The sequence below is a fragment of the Aethalodelphis obliquidens genome, unplaced genomic scaffold (genome assembly GCF_003676395.1).
Source record: "Aethalodelphis obliquidens isolate GAN/ISIS:26980383/991018 unplaced genomic scaffold, ASM367639v1 scaffold35, whole genome shotgun sequence".
In the NCBI taxonomy this organism is placed as follows: domain Eukaryota; kingdom Metazoa; phylum Chordata; class Mammalia; order Artiodactyla; family Delphinidae; genus Aethalodelphis; species Aethalodelphis obliquidens.
Window position 1 is genome coordinate 4408800 of NW_020837979.1, and position 21287 is coordinate 4430086.

The following is a 21287-nucleotide window of genomic DNA, read 5'->3' on the forward strand; positions in this document are numbered from 1 at the left end:
GGACAGACCATGTCTCAGGTTCCTGGGTTTAGAATATGTGGGTAATAAGGTCTCTCTCTGCTTTACGAGAGTATAACTCGAATTTAATAAATGTTTCCAGCATATAATAGACATACGTGGGTTGTTTCTTTATACATCTTAGACAGCTGGTTGTTCACTGATTCTCTGAAATGGACTCCACAGTGTAAGGACTTTTGAAGTCACAGAAGAGAATGACATTATTCTATCAATAAAAGTTAGGTACTGGTCCTGATTGGAAATGCTTGGCATTTAAATTTTAAAATATGCACATGAGTTAACCGGCAAGTGAAGACCTAATATTTGTGCTGGATATTGGGTGGCCTTGTGAGAGGGAATGGAATTCTTCTTTTGCTCCTGGATGGATTTTAAAGAAGGTAGGTACAAAGTAATTTGACATAAGAAAAGACAGATCTAAGCATTCATTTTGAATGACCCATATCTCATTTTAAAAGGTGGGAATCTATGTTGAGACTGAGGGATTGAAATTTTTTTTTTTTTTGCGGAACGCGGGCCTCTCACTGCCGTGGCCCCTCCCGTTGCGGAGCACAGGCTCCGGACGCGCAGGCTCAGCGGCCATGGCTCATGGGCCCAGCCGCTCCGCGGCATGTGGGATCTTCCCGGACCGGGGCACGAACCCATGTCCCCTGCATCGGCAGGCAGACTCCCAACCACTGTGCCACCAGGGAAGCCCCTGAAATTTTAAATTAAGTGAAAAAGGTGTCGAGATTTTTCAAAAATAAAGGCACGAGACTAATGGTTCATTAATGTATTTTAAAGCCTATATTTACTGTATACATTTAACACATTTAATACAAAATACATTTAATGTATTTAAATCATACATAATAAAAAAGAAAAGCAGATCATTCTATTAGAGACTATGATGATAGCAATAAAATTTCTCACGACCATATATTTTCACATATAAATCTTCTTAGTAATTAAATTCCTTTACTTTTTTTAGCCATCCAACTAGCACGCAAAATTTTAAGTGCTACAAAAATTAGACCACTTTCTTGTACTGAAAATCTGATGAAAATCTCATTTTTCTTTGATTTTCAGTAGTATCTACTACAGCTGTTTTATTATTTAAGTTGCCTGATTTTATTTTTTTTTATTTTATATTGGACTATAGTTGATTTACAATGTTCTGTTAGTTTCAGGTGTACAGCAAAGTGATTCACCTGATCCGTTCTTTTTTAGACCCTTTTCCCATATAGGTTATTACAGAACATTCAGTAGAGTTCCCTGCGCTATACGGTAGGTCCTTGTTGATTATCTACTTTATATAGAGTAGTACCACAGCTGTTTTAAACAGTCTCTGCTTTAAATTTTTCTGGAACATTCATGCCGCACCCATATCTTCTAACCAGCCTTCCAAACTTACCCAGCTCTTTCCTTTCTCTGTAAGCCTGCTTGCTATTTATCACTCACTCAGTGATTTTCATGAACAGACCTCTGAGGCCGTCAAGAAGGCCCAGTACTAAGGAGACAGATATATGTCTTCCAATGTGAAAAGTTGCAGACGTCCAATGCAGATATGCTGATGTGCTGCTCCTCTAGGCTTCTCTGTAAGAATGAATCGCCTCAAGTCAAAACTGCCTTCCTTTCCAGATCTTGTCCTCTTTCCACCGCTAAATGACTGACCTAGGTGATAACTAATAACAATAACAAACGTAGCAATACCAACATTTATTGAGTGTTAAGTTTGTGTCAAGAACTGTTGTAAGAGCTTCATTTGTATTTATTCACTTAGTCCCCCTGTACAGTTCTTATAAATTCTAATGTTACAGATGAGGAAATCGCATCACAGATGAGTTAGAAGAGTTTCCGGAGATCACAGAGGAAGTGGTAAACCTGGGATTTGAGCTCAAGTGTCTTGGCTGCCATGCTGCCTCCACCCAAAGGGCATTTAAAATCTGTCGCCTTTTAAAAATCAAGCAAGTAACCATCCTTTTTTGGCTGTTGAATAACTCATCTGATCTGGCACCCATCCTGTGTCTAAACCTTTATGCAGAATCAACAAATGTTTTAGACCATTTTTTGGAAAGACCCAGAAAATTATTTGAATTAAAACTTGTGTCTGGCATGAAAGATTAAAAAGTTGTTTTGAGTTCTTTTTAAGAAGTTCCCACAAATAGGTCCAATTAAGCAAGCCCTCTGCAGCATCTTAGTGGGGTTTCAAGAACTGTAGGTCTGCAGCTGTAGCCAGGATACATTAATGCACGTGCTCTGAGGCTGAGGCCCTGTTACAGCAGCTCACACCTCGCTCCCTGCTCTGCTCGCAGCCCTGTCGGTTCTCCCAGAGCCCCACCCTGCACCCCGCATCCCAGGCACTGTCAGAGGTGTTTAGAGGTAGGGAGCTATTGTGGGTTCATGAAGGCACCATTCCAGTTCCTGTGTCACCTACTGGCTCATAGAGAAATGCCACTTTGTGAACTTAAAATCCTTCAGTTCAATTGTTAGCATTAAAAAATCTCTTAAAGACGTGCCCTTATTTTAAGGCATAAATTATTCTGCACCGCGTGCAGTCTCACAGTTGCTGAATGGGATTGAGCAGAGTGCCTGCATCCAGTTATGGAAGAGGGAGAAACAGGAGACCCATTTCTGTTGAATTCCAGGGTCTTCTGAGGGCCCACGACTATAGCTCAATGCTTAGTCTTATCCCCGGCAACCTAATGACAAGTTTCATCTTCAGACTGTGACTAGGACATTCACAGCGTAGAGTTAAATATTTGAATAATGCCCTTCGTTATCAACAGGCTCATACACTCAGTCCCCAGAGTGTCAAGAGTTCTTTCTTCTGCTCAGCTTTTCTGAAGATCAGGGCTGCGAAAAAACAGGCAAGACTTCTGCTTCTTCTCTATATGGTTTGACTGCTTTTGCGGGCATCAGATAAAGAAGATTCTTCCAGAACCTTGAGTTATAAGACAGAGACTTATCGGCCTGCCACTTCAGAACTCTGTGGGATTTCAAAAGCTTCAGTGATTGAGGCAAGAATGTGAAGTCACCGACTGGTGTAAATTCAATTAAGATGATTTTAATTTTCCTTTCCACTAGTGCTTCATGGAGTCCACTTTCAAGTTCATACCTGACTTCATTAGACATATAACTTTTACTCAGGACAATTATCAGTCTTCGGCTTTTCTCTATCAATGAATGGATTTCATCAACAACAGCTGAAAATACGAGAAGTGGCAAGATTAAGAAAACTGAAAGGGTGGGCATGAGATTAAAATCATTTTGCACAGGGCTTCCCTGGTGGCGCAGTGGTTGAGAGTCCGCCTGCCGATGCAGGGGATGCGGGTTTGTGCCCCGGTCTGGGAAGATCCCACGTGCCGCAGAGCGGCTGGGCCCGTGAGCCATGGCCGCTGAGCCTGCGCGTCCGGAGCCTGTGCTCCGCAACGGAAGAGGCCACAGCAGTGAGAGGCCCGTGTACCGCAAAAAAAAAAAAAAAAAATCATTTTGCACAGTCCTATTTTGTATTAACTCAAATTCACTAGTAAGTTTTTCTTTGAGATAAACCATTAATTCTCAACTTTATATGCCTATTAAAAAAGCAATCATCTACACAACAATATAATGAATACCTACTTGGCACTTTTTCTGTGCCATACCTTCTTCTAAATATTTTATGTATATTAACTCATTTAATCATCATAATGACCCTATGAAGGAAGTATTGTGATCACGCCCATTTTACAGCTGAAGAAGCCAAAGCAGAGTGGTTAAGTAACTTGCCCAGAGTCACGTGGCTAGTAAATGGCAGAACCAGAATCTGAACCCAAGTGGTCTGGTTCTGGAGTGTATGTTCCTAAACATTCCACTATCTTGCCTCTTTACATGGATGGTGGAACATGGTAAAATTTGAATTAAAAAGTTTTTTACAAAATCCTGCCATTATTTCTAGACCACAGGTTGCTAAATTTTTTCCTGTAAAGGGGCCAGGTGGTAAATATTTTAGCCTTTGTGGGTCATACAGTCTTTGTCACAGCTACTCAACTCTGCTGTTGTAACTCAAAAGCAGCCACAGACCACACATGAACATATGTGTAGAGATGCTTCAATAAGAGTGGCAGGCAGGACCTGACCTGTGGATGGAAGACTGCCAACCTCTGTTCTAGACCTCTAGCCCTCCTCAGATAGAGTTCTTAGCCAAAACTAATCATATCAAATATACAAACATTCTTTATTTTTATTTAAAAACTAAGAAGAAATCTGTTTTTAAAATGACTCCTAGAAAAATAATGGAAATATTGGGTTGGCCCAAAAGTTCTTTTGGCTTTTTCTGTAACATCTTCCGGAGAAACCCAAATGAACTTTTGGGCCAACCCCAATATAATAAAATTGATGTAATCGATGTAAAGTCAAGCAGAAATACTTTGTACGTGACAGAATGTCTTCTTAGATACAAAGAGTGATGCACAAAAATATCACAGTGTTGAATGCATCTGACAATTTGGCATATTATTCCTTTTGAGAAGTTATCTATTACTAAAAAGTATTCTCTATTTCTGATTTGTAATATTTTCCCTTCTTAATTTGTAACCCAGGAGGAAAAAAAAAAAAACACAACTGTTTCTTATTTCCTACTCTGTCCTAAATGCCCAGCTTAGAATTTGGCACAAGGATGGTGCTCAGTAAATGTTGGATGAATGAATGAGTGATGGTAACTATGAAGACATCTGTATTGCATCATCTGTGATGCGTCAGCATCCAACATAATTTGACACCAGATTCGAAATCTCTGGAAGACTTCAAAGCTCTGGAGGACTTTCAGAGAAAACATGGAAATGTTACTAAATTTCTTTGATTTTGACTGTAATATACTTCAATATATGTGTTATAGACATTTGTATTCACATATTAATTAAAAAATAAAATTTCACAACTAAATTATTCTAGGAACCACCAATCTCCTTTTATTCATCCTTTGCCATCAGTCCTAATTTCTACTTCAATTTTCTCAGCAATGTTAATGCGATAAAGAAGAAACATTTTCTGGTAAGAATTAACCTGTTTTATAGTCCAAAGGATCACATATTAAATTAAGAACTGGTTCTGCTGTACAAAATATCATCAAAAGAGGTATTCTTACTGTGGGGTATTTCTAGCTAAATGCCTCATGATAATGATTCTGGACCTGCTTCTGAGAATGGAATGCCCACTTCCTTTCTCCAAAGACTCAGAGAACTGTGAAGCCAAGTGAAGAGACCAGGTCCCCAAGAGGCCATTTTTGGAAACAGTGCAATCTTCTCATCTTCTCACTACTGCTTGTATTGATTTAGCTGGTTATTTCTGGTTTAGAGGATTACTTCATTTGTTTGTTTTTAAGCAAGCAGAATAGCCTTCTGTAAGGCTAAGCTCTTCATCTTCTAAAAGTAAAGATGAAGTTAAAGATGAAAACTCCACTAGTTTTCTATCTGATATTTCCTTTCTTACCTCTTCCAGGCACCACATCCCGTTCAAATATGCATAACTTATACCCAAAATGCTTCTCCAACACCCTGGGCAAAACCTCCACAGCAAAGGTGTGCTCCTCTCCGTTCTCGGGCCGACATTCTTTTAGGTAAGACACAAAAGCATCGTACGTTTTCCCATCTAGGAGATAAGGTTGACTCTTTTAATTAGTGTGAAAATAAGGGTTTATTTAAGTACAAATTTGAGCGAAAGTTCTGAAAAATGGGAACAGAATCATTGAAAAAGAAGAGTTAAATATAGCATCCTCACCTCTAAATGCATCGAACAGTGTGCATTAAATATGTGTAGTTCGTTGTATATTGATCATACCTCAATGAAGCTCTTAAATAAAAGAATAAGATACTTTTCATAGGAAACAAATAATTCTATAACTTAATGACAAATTTAGCTCAAAGCAAAGTGAATTAACTTCGTTATTTTTATATTAGTAAATTAGAAGTTGTAAATGTGAATAATCTATAAAAACTCAAAGGAAAAATATGAAAATTATTTTATGACTTTGAGGGGTTCAAGACTTCATGGGAGAGGTAACTGTAGCTATGATGGAAACAGCAAGAGAACTAGAATTAGAAGTGGAGCCTGAAGATGTGACTTAATTGCACGATGAAACTTTCAACGGATGAGCAAAGAAAATGTTTTCCTGAGATGGAATCTACTCCTGGTGAAGATACTGTGAAGATTGTTGACCTGACAACAAAGGACTCAGAATATTACATAAAGTTAGTTGATAAAGCAGCAGCAGGGTTTGAGAGGACTGACTCCAGTTTTGGAAGAAGGTCTACCATGGGAAAAATGCTATCAAACAGCATCCCATGCTACAGAGAAATCATTTGTGAAAGGAAGAGTCAATCGATGCAGCAAATTTCACTGTTGTCTTACTTTTAAAAATCCCCACAGCCACTCCAACCTTCAGAGGCCACCACCCTGATCAGTCAGTAGCCATCAACATCGAGGTCAGACCCTCGAACAAAGACCCAACAAAAAGATTATGACTTCCTGAAGGTTCAAATAATGTCTAGCAGTTTTTAGCAACAAAGTATTTTTAAGTTATGGTATATAAATTGTTTTTTAGGCATAATTCTATTTTACACTTGATACACTACCCTATGGTGTAAACATATTTTTTATATGCACTGGGAAACCAAAAACTTCGTGTTACTAACTTTATTGCGATATTAGCTTTATGCAGTGGTCTGAAACTGAACCCGCAGTATCTTCAAGGTGTGCCTGCACATTAAAAAGTCTTCCATGTAGCACACCACTATCAAGAAAGTCAAAAGCACACCACGATCAACAACCTGGGAATAATATTTGCATTTTATATTATAGACAATAGGCTAACCTCCCTAAAATGTAAATAGCTGCTAAAAATAAGCAAGCAAAAAAAAAAAAAAAAGTCAACAACCCAGTAGAAGCATGGGCAAAGAATATGAATGGGTACTTTGAAAAAGGAAGTACAAATGGGTCTTAAACACATGAGAAGCGGCTCATACTTTTGCACAGTAAGCAAAATGCAAGTGAAAACTACACTTCGATACCCCTCAGATTTTATCTATCAGATCGGCAAATATCCAAAAGGTTGTGGGTAAGGCTATGAGAAAAAAATGTACTCCCGTCCTTTGAAGGTGGTAGGCAGTAGAGAAATATGGAGCACAAATTGGTAATATCAATCAAAATAACAACTATATCCACCTCTGCACTTCTAGTAATTCCACTTTAGGGAATTTTTCCTTCAGTTACACTGCACACATGTGAAACAATAAGTGTACAAAAGTTATCCACCACGTCATTTCTGCAGTAACAAAAGGTCTTAAGCAACCCAAACGTCCATCACACGGTGACTAAATAAACAATAATACATCCACAGAAATAAAACACTGTGCAACCCTAAAAAATGAGAGATTTTATAAACTAATAGGGAAGGGTATCCAAGGTATAGTACAGCAAAGTTCAGAATAGGGCACATAGCATGCCAAGATTTGTCTTTTAAACAAGAGTGAAATAAGATTCTCTATTCATATTGGTTTGGATGTACATCAATGTGGGATGGGGTGGGAAACAGGCACGGGACAAGTATACATGTATAATTTCTGAGACTTTTGGTGTTTGAACTACGTATGTCCTACACACACACACACACACACACACACACACACATGGAAACAAAAGCAAGTGCAATGGATTAGATTTATTTTCTAAAATTTGGTAGCTATTTCGAATCTTGAGGACTTCTAGTCACCTGCAAAAATAGAGAAACTGAGACAGTCGCCAGATAGAAGCTGGAGTAGATGAAAAGTGGCAGATCTAGGGGACTGGAACTCAGGTCATTTGGTGCGCACTTCAAGGTTCTTACAAGTACATCATGCAGCCTCCTTTGCCAGGTTAAAATAATGAACCATAATACAATTCTTTATTTTTCTGGCCTTGCCACGTGGCACATGGGATCTTTGTTCCCTGACCAGGGATTGAACCCGTGCCCCCGCACTGGAAGCACAAGAGTCTTAAGCACTGGACAGTCAGGGCATTCCCAATTCAATTCAATTTAAATGACCTTTATTGAGTGTGAACTTTGTAAAGGCACCAGATGGCGTGTGAGCAATGACATTCAGACACACAGTCCCTGGGCCTAACCATCTCACAGGGCATTTAGAAGGACACGACACACATGCATGAAACAATTAGAGAACAACTTTTAGCAACAGATAAGCACAAGAAAAAGTGGCCCAGACAACATTCACAACAGACGCTTTGTTCAGATCAATTTTTCTTATGGAAAACTTCTACCGCCAATATGTCTACAATATAATCAAAATGAGGTGAAGATTAACGTTTATTTATATAGCTTCTTAATAAAACTGTAAAATAAGAAATCCCAGCATGACGACATTCGTTACCTGTTAAGGTTTCATCTCTTCCCAAGAAATGTCTATAAAATAGAACCAAGTCAACTCTATAAATGGCACACACGGTCACTAGGCACACAATGACCACTGAGATCAAAGCAGCTATGATCATTCCTCTAGTGAAGATGTGGCCGGGGATGTCAACTGGGTCTTCTAGAAAGAAAAAGAAAATGGGAAAAACTAGAGAAATTTCACCAGCATCTTTCGCCATCACTCTGTGGTGGTCAGCTTTCACCTTTAACACAAATCTACTTGTCTACCCAACACATTCCATTGAGTTACTCTGCAGTCCTGCCTTTAGTCTCCAGTGGTGACCTCTCTGCTGCATAAAAATGTGTACAAGGGTATTCAGAGACGTGAACTGAAAGCATTATGATGTAGTCTGTCCACACTTTTGGAAGCTGGATCTCTAGGATGATAAGACACTAGGATGAGATTCAGAGGGGCCCACACCGAAACCTCAGCTAGCGGCTTGGGAACATAGATGGAGGCACAGAACCTTGAGAGAGCAAGCACTGAGCTGAGTCTGTGTGGGCTCCAGCCTGGCTCCATCATCTACTTTGTATCCTAGGGAAAGTCACTGATGCCCTAAACTCTTAGTATTTCATCTGTACACATAATACAGCTATCAAGCTAGTGATATTTTCTCCTTCACTTACAGGGTTGCTGTTTTGGAGGAGGGTTAAATATTACACATAAGTAGTTGACACAGTGCCTGGCACTCAGCTCTGAGAATTTTTGTATATTTTTATATGAAAGTGTCCTTTGAGAAAAAAATTACGTTTCCTAGATTGATTCAGTTTACGTTCATTGTGGACAACATGAGATAACACAGAGGAGTATAAAGGATAGAATAATTACTTAATAACCATCCCACAGTGTGGCAACAGCCACCGCCAACAGGCTAGTACATTTCCTTCCAGATTTTGTTTTTTCCCTGAAAACATTTACTTAGTTGGAACCATCTGGTGGTCACGCTTTATTTCTTAACATTATATTAGAAGCATTTCTCTAGGTCTTTAAAATTATAATTCATATTATCTCAGTATTTAGATCGACTGCAATTTTTCATAAATATACAGAATGCTGCAATGAACACAGGCATAAATCCTTATCTATGTTTCTGATTATTTCCCTAGAGTAGATTCTAATGGAGGTGGGGTTTCTAGGTCAAAAAGAGTAAGCATACATAAAACTCTTGCCATCGTGACACAATTTGAGGGATTATCTTTCTGGTAAAATTAATTATTAGGATGTAAGTAAGCAACCATCGTTGCTTGGTAAGTGAACTCTGAATAAAGCCAGCCCCTGGGGTTCCTGCATCTCTGAAAGGCTTGCATATCTATGACTGTGTCGCACAAATACCACTCTCACGTTGGCCCACACACTCCTCCGGGGATGATGGTGGAGTCAAAGACCCTATTCCCCACACAACACTTGTGAGCCCAGCAGAAGGAAAAAATGATCAGGGTAGAAACATCTATGGCAGAGAGAGCACAGCCATGCATTGATCTAGGACAGTTTACAGAACTACTTCTGAGCAGCTCCTGAGTCTGTGGCCCTCGGTTGGACTGTTTTGGTGGAGGATGCCCTCCATCAGGTGGGCACTGAAAAACTCTGAGTCCAGTGATCAGAGCCATCAACTAACTGTCCACTTGCCAAGTCCAGGGACTATCCCAAGAGAGGGAAGCCTAAGTGAGTCTTTGTTGAACGAAAGACCACACCACAGACACACCTGTGCCCAGGGCCCAGCTAAGGTAGGGTGGAGGCAGCAATTACTCCTGGACCACTGGTCTCATCCTACACGGAGCAGCAAACTTTCCTCCTGTTGTTCAGAGTGTGCCAGAGCTGCCCGGACCACCTCCCCTGTGACTCACCAACCCTGAGCTCTACCTACCTCCCCGCTCTGGGCCCCTGGTTGCTACACAGGATTGGAATATGTTTGAGAGCAGAAGAATACGCTTGAGGTTTTCATTCTCTGCTTGGAATCAGGGCACAGGGGATTGCAGCAAGGGCTGAGCACTAGCTCTGCCACGGAACGCCTGTGACACAGGGCAAACCCTTCACCTCTCAGGAGCTTGGTTCCTGGTGTGTAAGATGAGGAAGTGATGAGCGACGACAGGTCTCTCAGCCGCTACATTCTAGGTTTCCACAAACTGCCAAAGATAAAATTTCTCACACCTTTTTTCAATAAGATGAAGCTTTTGGTGTCTATGCCTCCCTCGCTGGCTGCAGTGCAATTATATGAAAAGTTCAGATTGTTTTCATTAACAGTCTCAACTCTCAGTATTTTTGAAGCAAGCCATTTGCCTTCTGAAGTCCTGTAAGAGAGGAAAATGGTTTAGCAATAGGCTTTGTGGCATTGCCAACATGTTACCCACGAAAGAGGAATTTGTATGTGCAAATGCATCTGCACAAAGACACGGCTCTGTGGACTCCAGGGAATCGTCCCCTTCTGGTGGGTTCTCTTCAGGTGTGAGCCTCCTGCTCCCCGGGGGTCTCAGCCCTCCTGAGACCATCTGGGGACGGCGCTGCAAACTGCCTAAAATCAAAACGCCTGGGAGGTAACGATGCTCAGTTGAAAACACAAGAAAATATTCTCTCTCTCAATTACAGGCACACTTCACTGTACTGAGTTTTGCTTTATTATGCTTTGCAGAAACTGCACTTTTTACAGATTGAATGTTTATGGCAACAGGGTCTCAAGCAAGTCTTTTGGTGCCCTTTTCCCAACAGCATTTGCTCACTTGATGTTTCTGTGTCACATTCTGGTAATTCTCAAACTTTCACATTTTTTTCATTATCGTTATATTTGTTAAGGGGACCTGCGATCAGTGGTCTTGGATGTTACTATCATAATGCTTTGGGCATTTATTTTAGCAATAAAGTATTTTTTTTTAGCAATAAAGTATTTTTAATTAAGGTATGTACATCATTTTTTAAGATGCAACGCTATTGCACACTTAATAGACTACAGTATAGTGTAAACATAACTTTTCTATGCATGGGGAAATCAAAACATTCACGTGACTTGCTTTATTGTGATATTTGCTTTACTGCCGTGGTCTGGAACTGAACCCTCAGTATCTCCCAGGTGTGTCTGCGTTTTCCCCCATTCCTCCTGTCCTGACGACTCAGCATTCCTCCCACTGTGAAGTCTCCACCAGCTGTGACGATGCCGCGGATCGTTAATACAGACGCAGATTCATATCAAGTGTGTCCTAGCAGTCCTAACGACCACTCCTCTTTTGTTCAGCATTTAAAATAAATTAAAACCACTATTCTCAGACACCCCCAAGCACGTGAGAAATGCCAATTAAGCTGCTCAGTGAGTGTCAGAAAATGACCGGAGGCCACCAGGAGCGGCCAGCTCTCTTTCTCTACTAAAAGGTCTCAAGCCACCCTGTCCCTGATGCAGGGCACACGCTCTTGGCACCTGCCTCCTGCTAGTGGCAGGCTCTGAAGGTGCGCCGTCAGCCAGCACTCCCAGGTGTAGTCGCTCACCTGGCAGGCCCCCCGCAGCTGGATGTGGTACCCACTGTAGCCTCTAACTGTCTCAAATGCATTTTAGAAGAGAAGTCATACATCTGTACAGAAGTCACCCACCCAGAAATATCAACCATCTAACATCAATGTAAAATCCACAAAGAAAGTAAAAAAAAACCCACTGAGAAGCCAAAATAGATGACATAAGTTCATGCGCCCAGTATAAAGAAAGGTTTAGCCTCGCTTAAGCCCTTAGTTTAGCTGAAGCTCCGTTTCTAGTAAGTTTGGTGAATTGGTCTTCTGTGCCTCCAGAGATTAACAATGGATCATGAGAAGGAGGAAATGCAGGAATCCAGTGGGGGACAGACACTGAGGACAAGATGAAGTGGCAGGATAGCCACGCAATCCAGCTGAGCCAACACTCCATGAGCACTAATCACGCACCCGGCTCTGGGCGAGGGGATAAAAAAAACCTCACAAGTGCAGCTAAGATGACAGACACCTTCGGACCACTACTCCCTAGAACCTGAGTGTATAGTTACCTTAATAACGACAGTAATGACCCAAAGCCATTCAGAAACATTGTAATGGCCACAGGCTTAGCATGTTTTGTTTTAATAAGTATAACCATTCCTTAATACAGGCTATTTAAACTAGACGGCATTTGGAAATTTTTGCACCAACTCTGCCTCCTAGATATTTATATCTAACCATTGCCCTGTTTGCGTTTTCTAGCTGTTCTTAGTGTGTTTCTAGTTTCCATTAATGGACTCTGACAGGAGAGTGCTGCCATAATTATGATCAGTGGCAATGGACCAACAACGATGTCACAGGGCAGGAGACTGGTCATTTAAATTAGTATTTTCTTGGGTCATCACTGGCATCTGACAATCTTTGGGGACCCTTCTGGACTCGAGAAAATTCCTCACTTCTCACCTTTAAGAAAGATAATCCCTGTAAGGAATGTTCTAAAAACAAGCTCTGAACTATCTCTAAAGAGCTGGAAGCAGTGTCTGTGTCAGCATATCTCACGCCCAGCAAAGAAATCCACCCACCCCACTCCCCCTGCCACACACACAAAGCTGTCTTCAGAGGGCTATTTCTCGCTTTGTGATTTCTGGTAATTCTCAAGTATCTTATAATGAATTCTTTTCAACAATCAGAACAAAGAAAGCTGTGTGTGTAAGCCAGGTACAGGGCATAGATCTGGACAGGTAGCCATAGGTGGATGGCCTACCTGTGCCCAGGGCTGCCCCCAGGGTCCTCAGGGAAAGGTACTGATGACGTGCTTTGTCACCTATGGATACCCAGCGGGCCCCACGGTGACACGTGAGCAACACAGCTAGGCACGCCTACTGCACACAAGGGGCCCGGAATAACTTGTACGTGTCCCAGGCTCCTGACCTGGTCTTTTCTCTGGTACACTAGTAAAAACAAAGCATTTAACACAATTTTCAAAATTCAAATGACAGTGGCCTAGGTAATCGCTCTTTTATAAGATGCTTAGGTAAAGTCCCCACCCCCATCAGATCCTGACTGACCAAAAGCTACTTCTGTAAGGCGATGCTAAAAAGCCTCATTGACCTTCTTTTTCTTTTTCTTTTTTGTTTTTTTGCGGTACACGGGCCTCTCACTGTTGTGGCCTCTCCCATTGCGGAGCACAGGCTCCAGACACGCAGGCTCAGCGGCCATGGCTCACGGGCCCAGCCGCTCTGCAGCATGTGGGATCATCCCGGACCGGGGCACAAACCCATGTCCCCTGCATCGGCAGGCGGACTCTCAACCACTGCGTCACCAGGGAAGCCCTGACCTTCTTTTTCTAATTTAGGTCTCAGCAATAAATTTCTGCATAATGCGTCAGCCTAGAGTATGCGAATTATAAAATATGTAAGTTATAAGTTAAACTCATCTCAAGCATCCTGTCAGCCATTCAGGAGTCTGGTGTTTTTATCTCATATATATATGACACTATATGATTTTTGTATATCATGATATGTATTACATATATCACATATTCATACCTAATTCTTGTCCCTTCCTCTTCGTGTACATTAGGATCCTTTCCATTTTTTTTCCAAATGTTCCAGTAAATCACATCCTTTTCATTCAGCAAGGCAGAGCAGTTGAGCTGTACATCTTTTCCTAGGTAGAAGTTGACAACCGATGTTCAGATTTTAGAAACTCAGGTTTCTCAAAGGTTGAAATTAATACAGCCAACGTATATTAACCTAATATACAACGACAGTATAGAGCTGCATCTAAGGAAAAAAATGCCTTGTTTTCCAATTAAAAAAAAATTATAAATCAGAGAAATTAAGTTGCAATTACAAGTCATCACCAAACTATGAACTGGCTTCTCTTCAAATGTTTATGTCTAAATCAATTATTAAAACTTAGGATGGCCAGTGGACTTTCTTTTCAACCTATAGTCTAATAGGTAGTGTCAGGCCTACATACCCACTGCAACTTCTGGAAAAACAAAATGGATACAAAACAACAAAAAAAATTACATTAGCTAAAAATTAAAGACATCAAAGTGCAGGGAAAACAAAGAGAAACAGATGAACTGAAACTACAGTCAGGAATAAAGTCCTTCCAGGGTGAGCTGAGATAGCCACCATTTTACTCCTTTAAGGAATTTGCTTTGGTTTGTACAAAATAGAGGGAACCTCATGGAGAAAAGAGAGTCCAGTGGAGATGCTGACAGCCACATGGGCTCACAGGATTATTGCTAAGGGCTTGGGCAGCATAGGAGGCTGGAAAGGCCTAATGATTTCTGCTGCAGTTTCACGGTACTTAGCAGAGTAAGTCCCACTGGAGGACAACACACACATGACTGGAGTCTCCCCCCAGCCATAAGAGATGAAAAGCAGGTTAATTCCAACAAACCTGCATCCTAGCTACTGCTCAGCTCAATTCCTGACTGGATTGAGATGATCAAACCCTCACATTATCTGCCTAACAAAGAAAAGGCAAACACTCTTAGGGAAAAGTAATACAAACTTCATTCACCTTGGTTGTTTTAGATACAGAAAGATCAACAACAACAAACAACAACAACAAAGAGAGACATACAAAGGGCAAAAAAAGGGGACAGTAATCAATAGAAAAAATAGGTAATAGAAGTTGACCCAAAGACGATCCAAATGCCTGACTTGGCAGATAAAGAGTATGAAATAACTAATATAAATAGGTTAAAGAAAACAGAGGAAAAGATGGACAAGTAGATGAAAAGATGGATGTTTTCAACAAAGAAGAGTAACCTATTTTAAAAGAATCAAATGAGCAATTGATAACTGAAAGAAACATGAATTTAAGACCTCAATGGTTTTAACAGAGTCTGAGCATAAAAGAAGTCAGGATTGCTAAGGCTGAATACAGGCCAAGATCAAAACTAAAGTACAGAAGGGAAAAAACTAAAAATGACAGAACAAGAGCGTAATACATGTAATTGGAGGCCCAGGAGAGGAGAGAAGAAAGGGGCAGAAGAAATATTCAGACATAATGGCAGAGGATTTCTCCCAAATTAATTAAATACATCCTTTGCAGACTCAAGAAGCTCAGAGGGACCCAAATCAGGATAAATGCAAAGAACACCACACCCGGATGCATCAAAATCAAAGAGAAAGAGAAAATTCTGAAAGCAGCCAGAAGAAGAAGACACATCAAAGTACCAACAATAAGACTAAAGGCCAGTCTTTCAGCAGAAACTATAGAAACCAGTGAACAACAGAAGGGCATCTTTAAAGTGCAGGAAAAAACTGCCAACCTAGAATTATTGAAATTATTGAAAAAAATCTTCAAAATTGGAGGTAGAGATATTTTCAAGTAAATAATAGCCAAAAGGATTTATTGCCAGCATAACCACACTATAAGAAATACCAAAGGAAAATTTTCACTCTCAAAGAAAAATTATCCCAGATGAAAGCAAGGACATACATTAAGAAATGAACAGTGCAATAAAGGACAGACATTTGGGTAAATACAAAATAATTTTTGTGTTTCAAGCAATAATAATGCCAAATTATTGTGAGTTTTATAACATACGCAGGAGAGAAATACATAAAATAGTAGCTTAAAGTGAGATAAGAGGATGAATGAAATTAACTGTTGTGAGGTTCTCACGTGTCTGTGAAACTGTCAACTAATATGTGATGCATATCTAATGCACTAATGTGCATTAGTACAAATGCACATATGTACTAATATGTGCATTTGCCTTATTGTAGTAAGAGGATATATATTGTAATCTCTAGGAGAACTACTAATGAAGAATACAAAATGGCATAACTAAGAGGAAAACAAAACAGATTAAATAAAAAAATATTAATCTGAAAGGAAAGGAGAATAAAAGGAAGAAATAAGACATAGGACAACTGGTAAACAGCAACGTGAGAGGTCTCAAACCGACTGTATTAGTAAGTCATTAAACGTAAATGTACTAAACACCATAGACTGGATTTCAACAAAGATCCAAATATATGCAGTTTATATGAGACATATTTTGTGTACAAAGACAATGAAATGTTAAAAGTGAAAGGATGTGAAAAAAGATAAAACATGCCAGTCCCAAACAAAAGAAAACTGGTGTGTCTATCTAACATGAGAGAGAGTAGGGATTGGGAAAAGATCGTATGATAGATGAAGAGAGAAATTTCATAATGTTAAAGTGTCAATTCAAGAGGCATCAATTTGTATGTGCCCATAAGGTAACCTCAACATACATAAAGCAAAAATAGACAGAACTAAAGGATACGTAGACAACTTGACCATCATAGCTGGAGATATTAACATCTCTCTTGGCAATTAGTAAGGATATTGATGATTTGCAGAGTACCATTAACCAACTTCACCTAATTGATATTTATAGAAGGACTAAACCAAAATCTGCAGAATACACATTTGTTTCAAATGCACTTAGAACATTCTGGTCCAAGTAAGTTACTACAGATTCTAAGATTTAAATGATACAATGTATACTCTTGGACCATAATGGAACTAAACTGGACATCAATAACAGAAAAATAACTGGAAAATCCTCCACATATTTGGAAATTAAGAAACATTAAGTAATCCATAGATGAAAGAAATATCACAAGGAAAAATTTTTTAAATAGTTAAAACTTTGAACTGAATAGTTATGAAAATATGGCATATCAACATTGTTGGAAACAGCTAAACAGCGATTAGAGGGACATTTAGAACTTAACATACACATACTACAGGAGAGGAGAATGTAAATTAATTCTCTAACTCTCAATGCGTACAAAGGAAAAATGAGGTGCAAATTAAGCCTAAAATGAGAAGAAAAAATAATAAAGTTCAGAAATCAATAAAACTAGAAAGCAGGCAAGCCACAAACACAAATGGCAAAGTATCTGAGCTCCACTGGGCATATGTGGCCATATACATGACTGTGGCCATCTGTAGTCAAAGGGTATGTGCTTTGGAAACAATCAACAGGATCAAATGACAACCAACAACAAACAAACAATGTAAGAAACTTGAATCCCAGCTCTGCCCCTTTCCTGGGGTTTAACTTCAGACAAATTACTTAACCTTTCTGAGCTTTGGTCATTTAATCCAAAGCTTAAATGGGAACAATACCCCTCAGAGTTGCTTTGAGGATTTAAGACAATAACATATTTCAGTTACCTAATCCAATACTCAGTTTAGCATATGTGAATTTATTCTTTTCCTTCCGTCCTTTCTCCTTTGAAAGAAATTACTCAACTGGACATTATCGATTCATCAAGACCCGTCTAAACAAACCCTAAATGTAGAGTCGAGTCCATTGATTCAAAGTGAACCCATTAATCAAATATTCAAACCACACAATAAGTTTGAATCATTTCTCCAGAGTATTCTCATTGAGTTTTCATATTTAAAAATGATCATAGATACTATTAGAGGAAAGCCACATACAAAGTGACTAAAATCACAGGTCTGCAAACCACAGGCACTTCCATAATCTTTTGAACAGACTGTTAACTGTAATTATTACTAAAAAGGGCAACATTCAAACGACGACGAGGTTTTCCTGCTTTTTCAATATTCTTCAGTAAACATGGTACGTGTTATGAACACAATGTTGATCAATAAGGAACCAGATTTAGCCTTGGAAGACTGTTATGACCCCCATTCACAAATCCAAAACATACGTATGTCAAAACATACCTAATTCCACTTTAACATGCGTAAGCTTTGGTCCAAGAAGAGCTGGAATTATATTACTGTTGTCTGAAAGTGAAAAAAGAAAAGAAAAATGCATTAGTGTTACAAGGAGTTTTGCTAAGACAGACATTTGTTGTAATACACTTATTATTCCAGGTAACCAAGATTCTAACAGTCATCACTTTACATTTATTATTTAATGTATTTTCATTAAATAAGGGTTGCAGGGAATACTGGTCGTTGTTTCACTTTCCATCAACTCAAAGCTCACCTCACTGGAGAAAGCACACTGAATTTCGTCTCCCCTCAATTCCAGCCTCTGCCTTCTGCCGCTTCAGATAAAAGCCAGAAGAAGATGCTCATCCAGGGAGACAATGAAACTTTTAGGACTTAGAAGATGCAAAGTCACTGGGATATGTCTTTCTGCTCTGCCTTTCTTCCTTCCATCTGCTCTCAACTCCTCAAGATAGATTTACTGGGTGCAAAGACTCAGGTAGGGTAGGCAAAGCGTTCACTCTCAGAAGCCTCCTGAGACCCTCCCCTGGCAGGACAGTGAGAGGAGTGCCCCTGGATGCGTCACTTGCCTCACCTTAGTCCCAGTCCTGCTGGGGTGTCCACCCCTGTAAACTCAGTTCTACTTCTGTTCCTTAGTGACCTCTGACCCAGACTGGAGGTACACAGATATGCTCTACCTCAGCCCCACTGAGTAACACTGAGGAAGGAAGCAATCCCCCAGCAACCTCCCACTGAGGACCACCCCACAACCTAGGATGCTAATAACTGCAGAACACGGACAGCCCTGTGGTCCCGCATTCACAAGGTATGTAGTCCAGTCCCTGCTGCTCCCATCATCAGCATCGGCAACTTTCTTCATGACCCGGACTCCCCCTTCTAAGTGCTTCCGGTGCTTCTGGGGCATTTACAAGTAATGTCCAGTGCCTCCCTCATGGGGGCTCCCAGGCGCCCAGCAGATGTGCTTGCTCACGAGGACTAAAGGGGACTCAGGTGCTCTCCTGCAGCACCCACGCCCTCCTAGGCTCTCCCAGGAAGCACGCGCTACAGAGTGAAGAGCAAAGAAGGGAAAGGAGGAGTAATGTGGGCAAGGATACAGAAAGACACTAGTGTAGCAAAACCTCAGGGTAAAGGACTTCCCTGGAGGTCCAGTGGTTAATAAGACTCCGTGCTTCCACTGCAGGGGTCACGGGTTCAATCCCTGGTCGGGGAAGTAAGATCCCGCAAGCTGTGCAGTGCAGCCAAAAATAAATAGATAAATAAAAATTTTAAATAAAATAGTTAAAATACAGTGATCTTCAACTATCTTTGTAATGAGCTGAGAGGTAGATCATAGATAATTAAAAACAAAAATCCCAGGGTAAGAATCTCTTCTGGGATTCAGACTCCAGGCGAGACTAGAATTCACGTCGGCAGGAAGAGCTGGAGGAACCGCTGCCGGACAAGGAGCTGACCCTCAGGTCTGAGCACAGAGGAACAGAGGTTGCTTCAAGCACACAGGGGCAGGAGGTGGTTTTGAGTACTGGAGAAAATTGCTACTGATTATTTTTCTCTTCATCGATCTCCTTTTCTCAGGAATTTGGTGGGAGTCCTGGGAAGAGGAGGTGTAAAGGACATCTTTATGAAAGGACATCTTTGAGAAAGGATGCCATCTACTAGAACTCGAAGCAGATCATGGAGAACCCAGAGCAGTACTGGGTTTGTACAACTGGTGTAAAGTGAAGGGTACAATCCTACTGAAGGTAACAGAAGGAAGAGAACACTTCAGTGTGTGCCCCTGGCATGGCTAGTCTACCTCTGAAGTTACTATCCCTGGATCAAAATGGCACAGAGACGGTCAGCTGCAGGAGGAGAGACATCAGCAGGTCAGCCAGAGAGTGAGATGAAGACAAAAGGCAGAGGCCAGGTGGGTTGAGAGGCCTGGGATCCACAGCAGTGATGCTCCCCACGTGACAGTGCAGAGATCTACGTCCGTGACCACAGGTGAGCACAGACAAGGTAGGCGCTCAGTCCCGCTGCCCTCAGCAGAGGCCATGATACCTCCTGATCATCAGCGTCAACTCTAAGCTCCGCATTTTAAAAGAATGGTGGCAAAACTTCACCAAATCCAAAGGAAAAGGGCCAGGATGGTGAAGAGTCCTGACTTCCTGTGGAATGAGGCACGACTGAAGAAACTGTTCCTATCTCAGTACAGAGCGACCTTGGAGGTATTGCGGGTTCTGTCCAGACCACCACAATAAAATGAATGTGACGATAAGGCGAGTCACACAACTCTTTTGGTTTCCCAGCACGTATACAAGTTATGTTTACACTGTACTACAGTCTATTAAGTGTGCAATAGCATTATGTCTAAAAAACAATGTACGTATTTTAATTTAAAAATAATGCTGTTGGAAAAATGGCGCTGATACACTGGCTCAATGCTGGGTTTCCACAAACCTTCAATTTGCAAAAAATGCAGTATCTGCAAAACGCAATAAAATGAGGTATGCCTGTAATTCACTCAACAGACATGTAATGAGCACATGTACAAAGGTCCAGTCGTAAGTACAGGAGAGACCAACATGAGGAATAGAACACAGGTTAATCCCTTCTTTCCAGGAGCTCTCATTCTAGTGATAGAAACAGACATGTCATCTGATTCTGAGAGCAACCAGAAATAAGAGCAAGAGGCTGTGGGAGCACGGAGGAGGACGGACACTTAGCTGAGTCCTGAAAGACACAGGTGGCGTTCTCCAAGAAGACGAGGAAAACAAGATGGGTGGTTAAGACAGAAGGATAGCACGTGGGGCAGTGTGGGGATGTGGGAGTGAGGAGACGGGAGACGGTAATACTAAGATGGTAATGACAGAGCTTTCCACGTCCCTGGCACCACTATCAAGGCTCTACAACCTCACTCACTCGGTCCTCAAGGCAACCCTCTGAGGGATGACTCAACTCATTACTGTCCCATGTCACTAGTGAGGAATGAGAGGCAGAGAAAACCTCAGTCATTTAACTCAGCCACGGTCACAAGCTCACAGGGTTCAATGCTCCAGCACAATTCCTGGTCTTGTGCACGTGCTCTTTGGATAATGGATATTCTTCTTCTTCTTCTTCTTTTTTTTTTTTGCAGTACGCGGGCCTCTCCCTGCTGTGGCCTCTCCCGTTGCGGAGCACAGGCTCCGGACGCGCAGGCTCAGCGGCCATGGCTCACGGGCCCAGCCGCTC

General features: G+C 41.0%; 1 protein-coding gene across 6 annotated transcripts in view; it reads right to left on the reverse strand.

Moving 5' to 3' along the window:
* Nucleotides 1-777: 777 nt before the first annotated feature.
* The window catches only part of IL18R1 (interleukin 18 receptor 1), a 40310-nt gene continuing 19800 nt past the window's right edge, over nt 778-21287 (reverse strand). For 4 of the 6 annotated variants that reach the window (XM_027128722.1, XM_027128723.1, XM_027128728.1 and 1 more), the window contains 6 exons: nt 18069-18131; nt 13913-14033; nt 10587-10726; nt 8397-8558; nt 5464-5622; nt 778-3200 (listed from right to left, as the gene is read on the reverse strand). In XM_027128722.1, the coding sequence (XP_026984523.1) occupies nt 2845-3200; nt 5464-5622; nt 8397-8558; nt 10587-10726; nt 13913-14033; nt 18069-18131 (1001 nt within the window). In that variant the 3' untranslated portion in view covers nt 778-2844. The remainder of the gene's footprint in view (nt 3201-5463; nt 5623-8396; nt 8559-10586; nt 10727-13912; nt 14034-18068; nt 18132-21287) is intronic. The other 2 variants (XM_027128725.1, XM_027128727.1) reach the window with 1 other exon arrangement.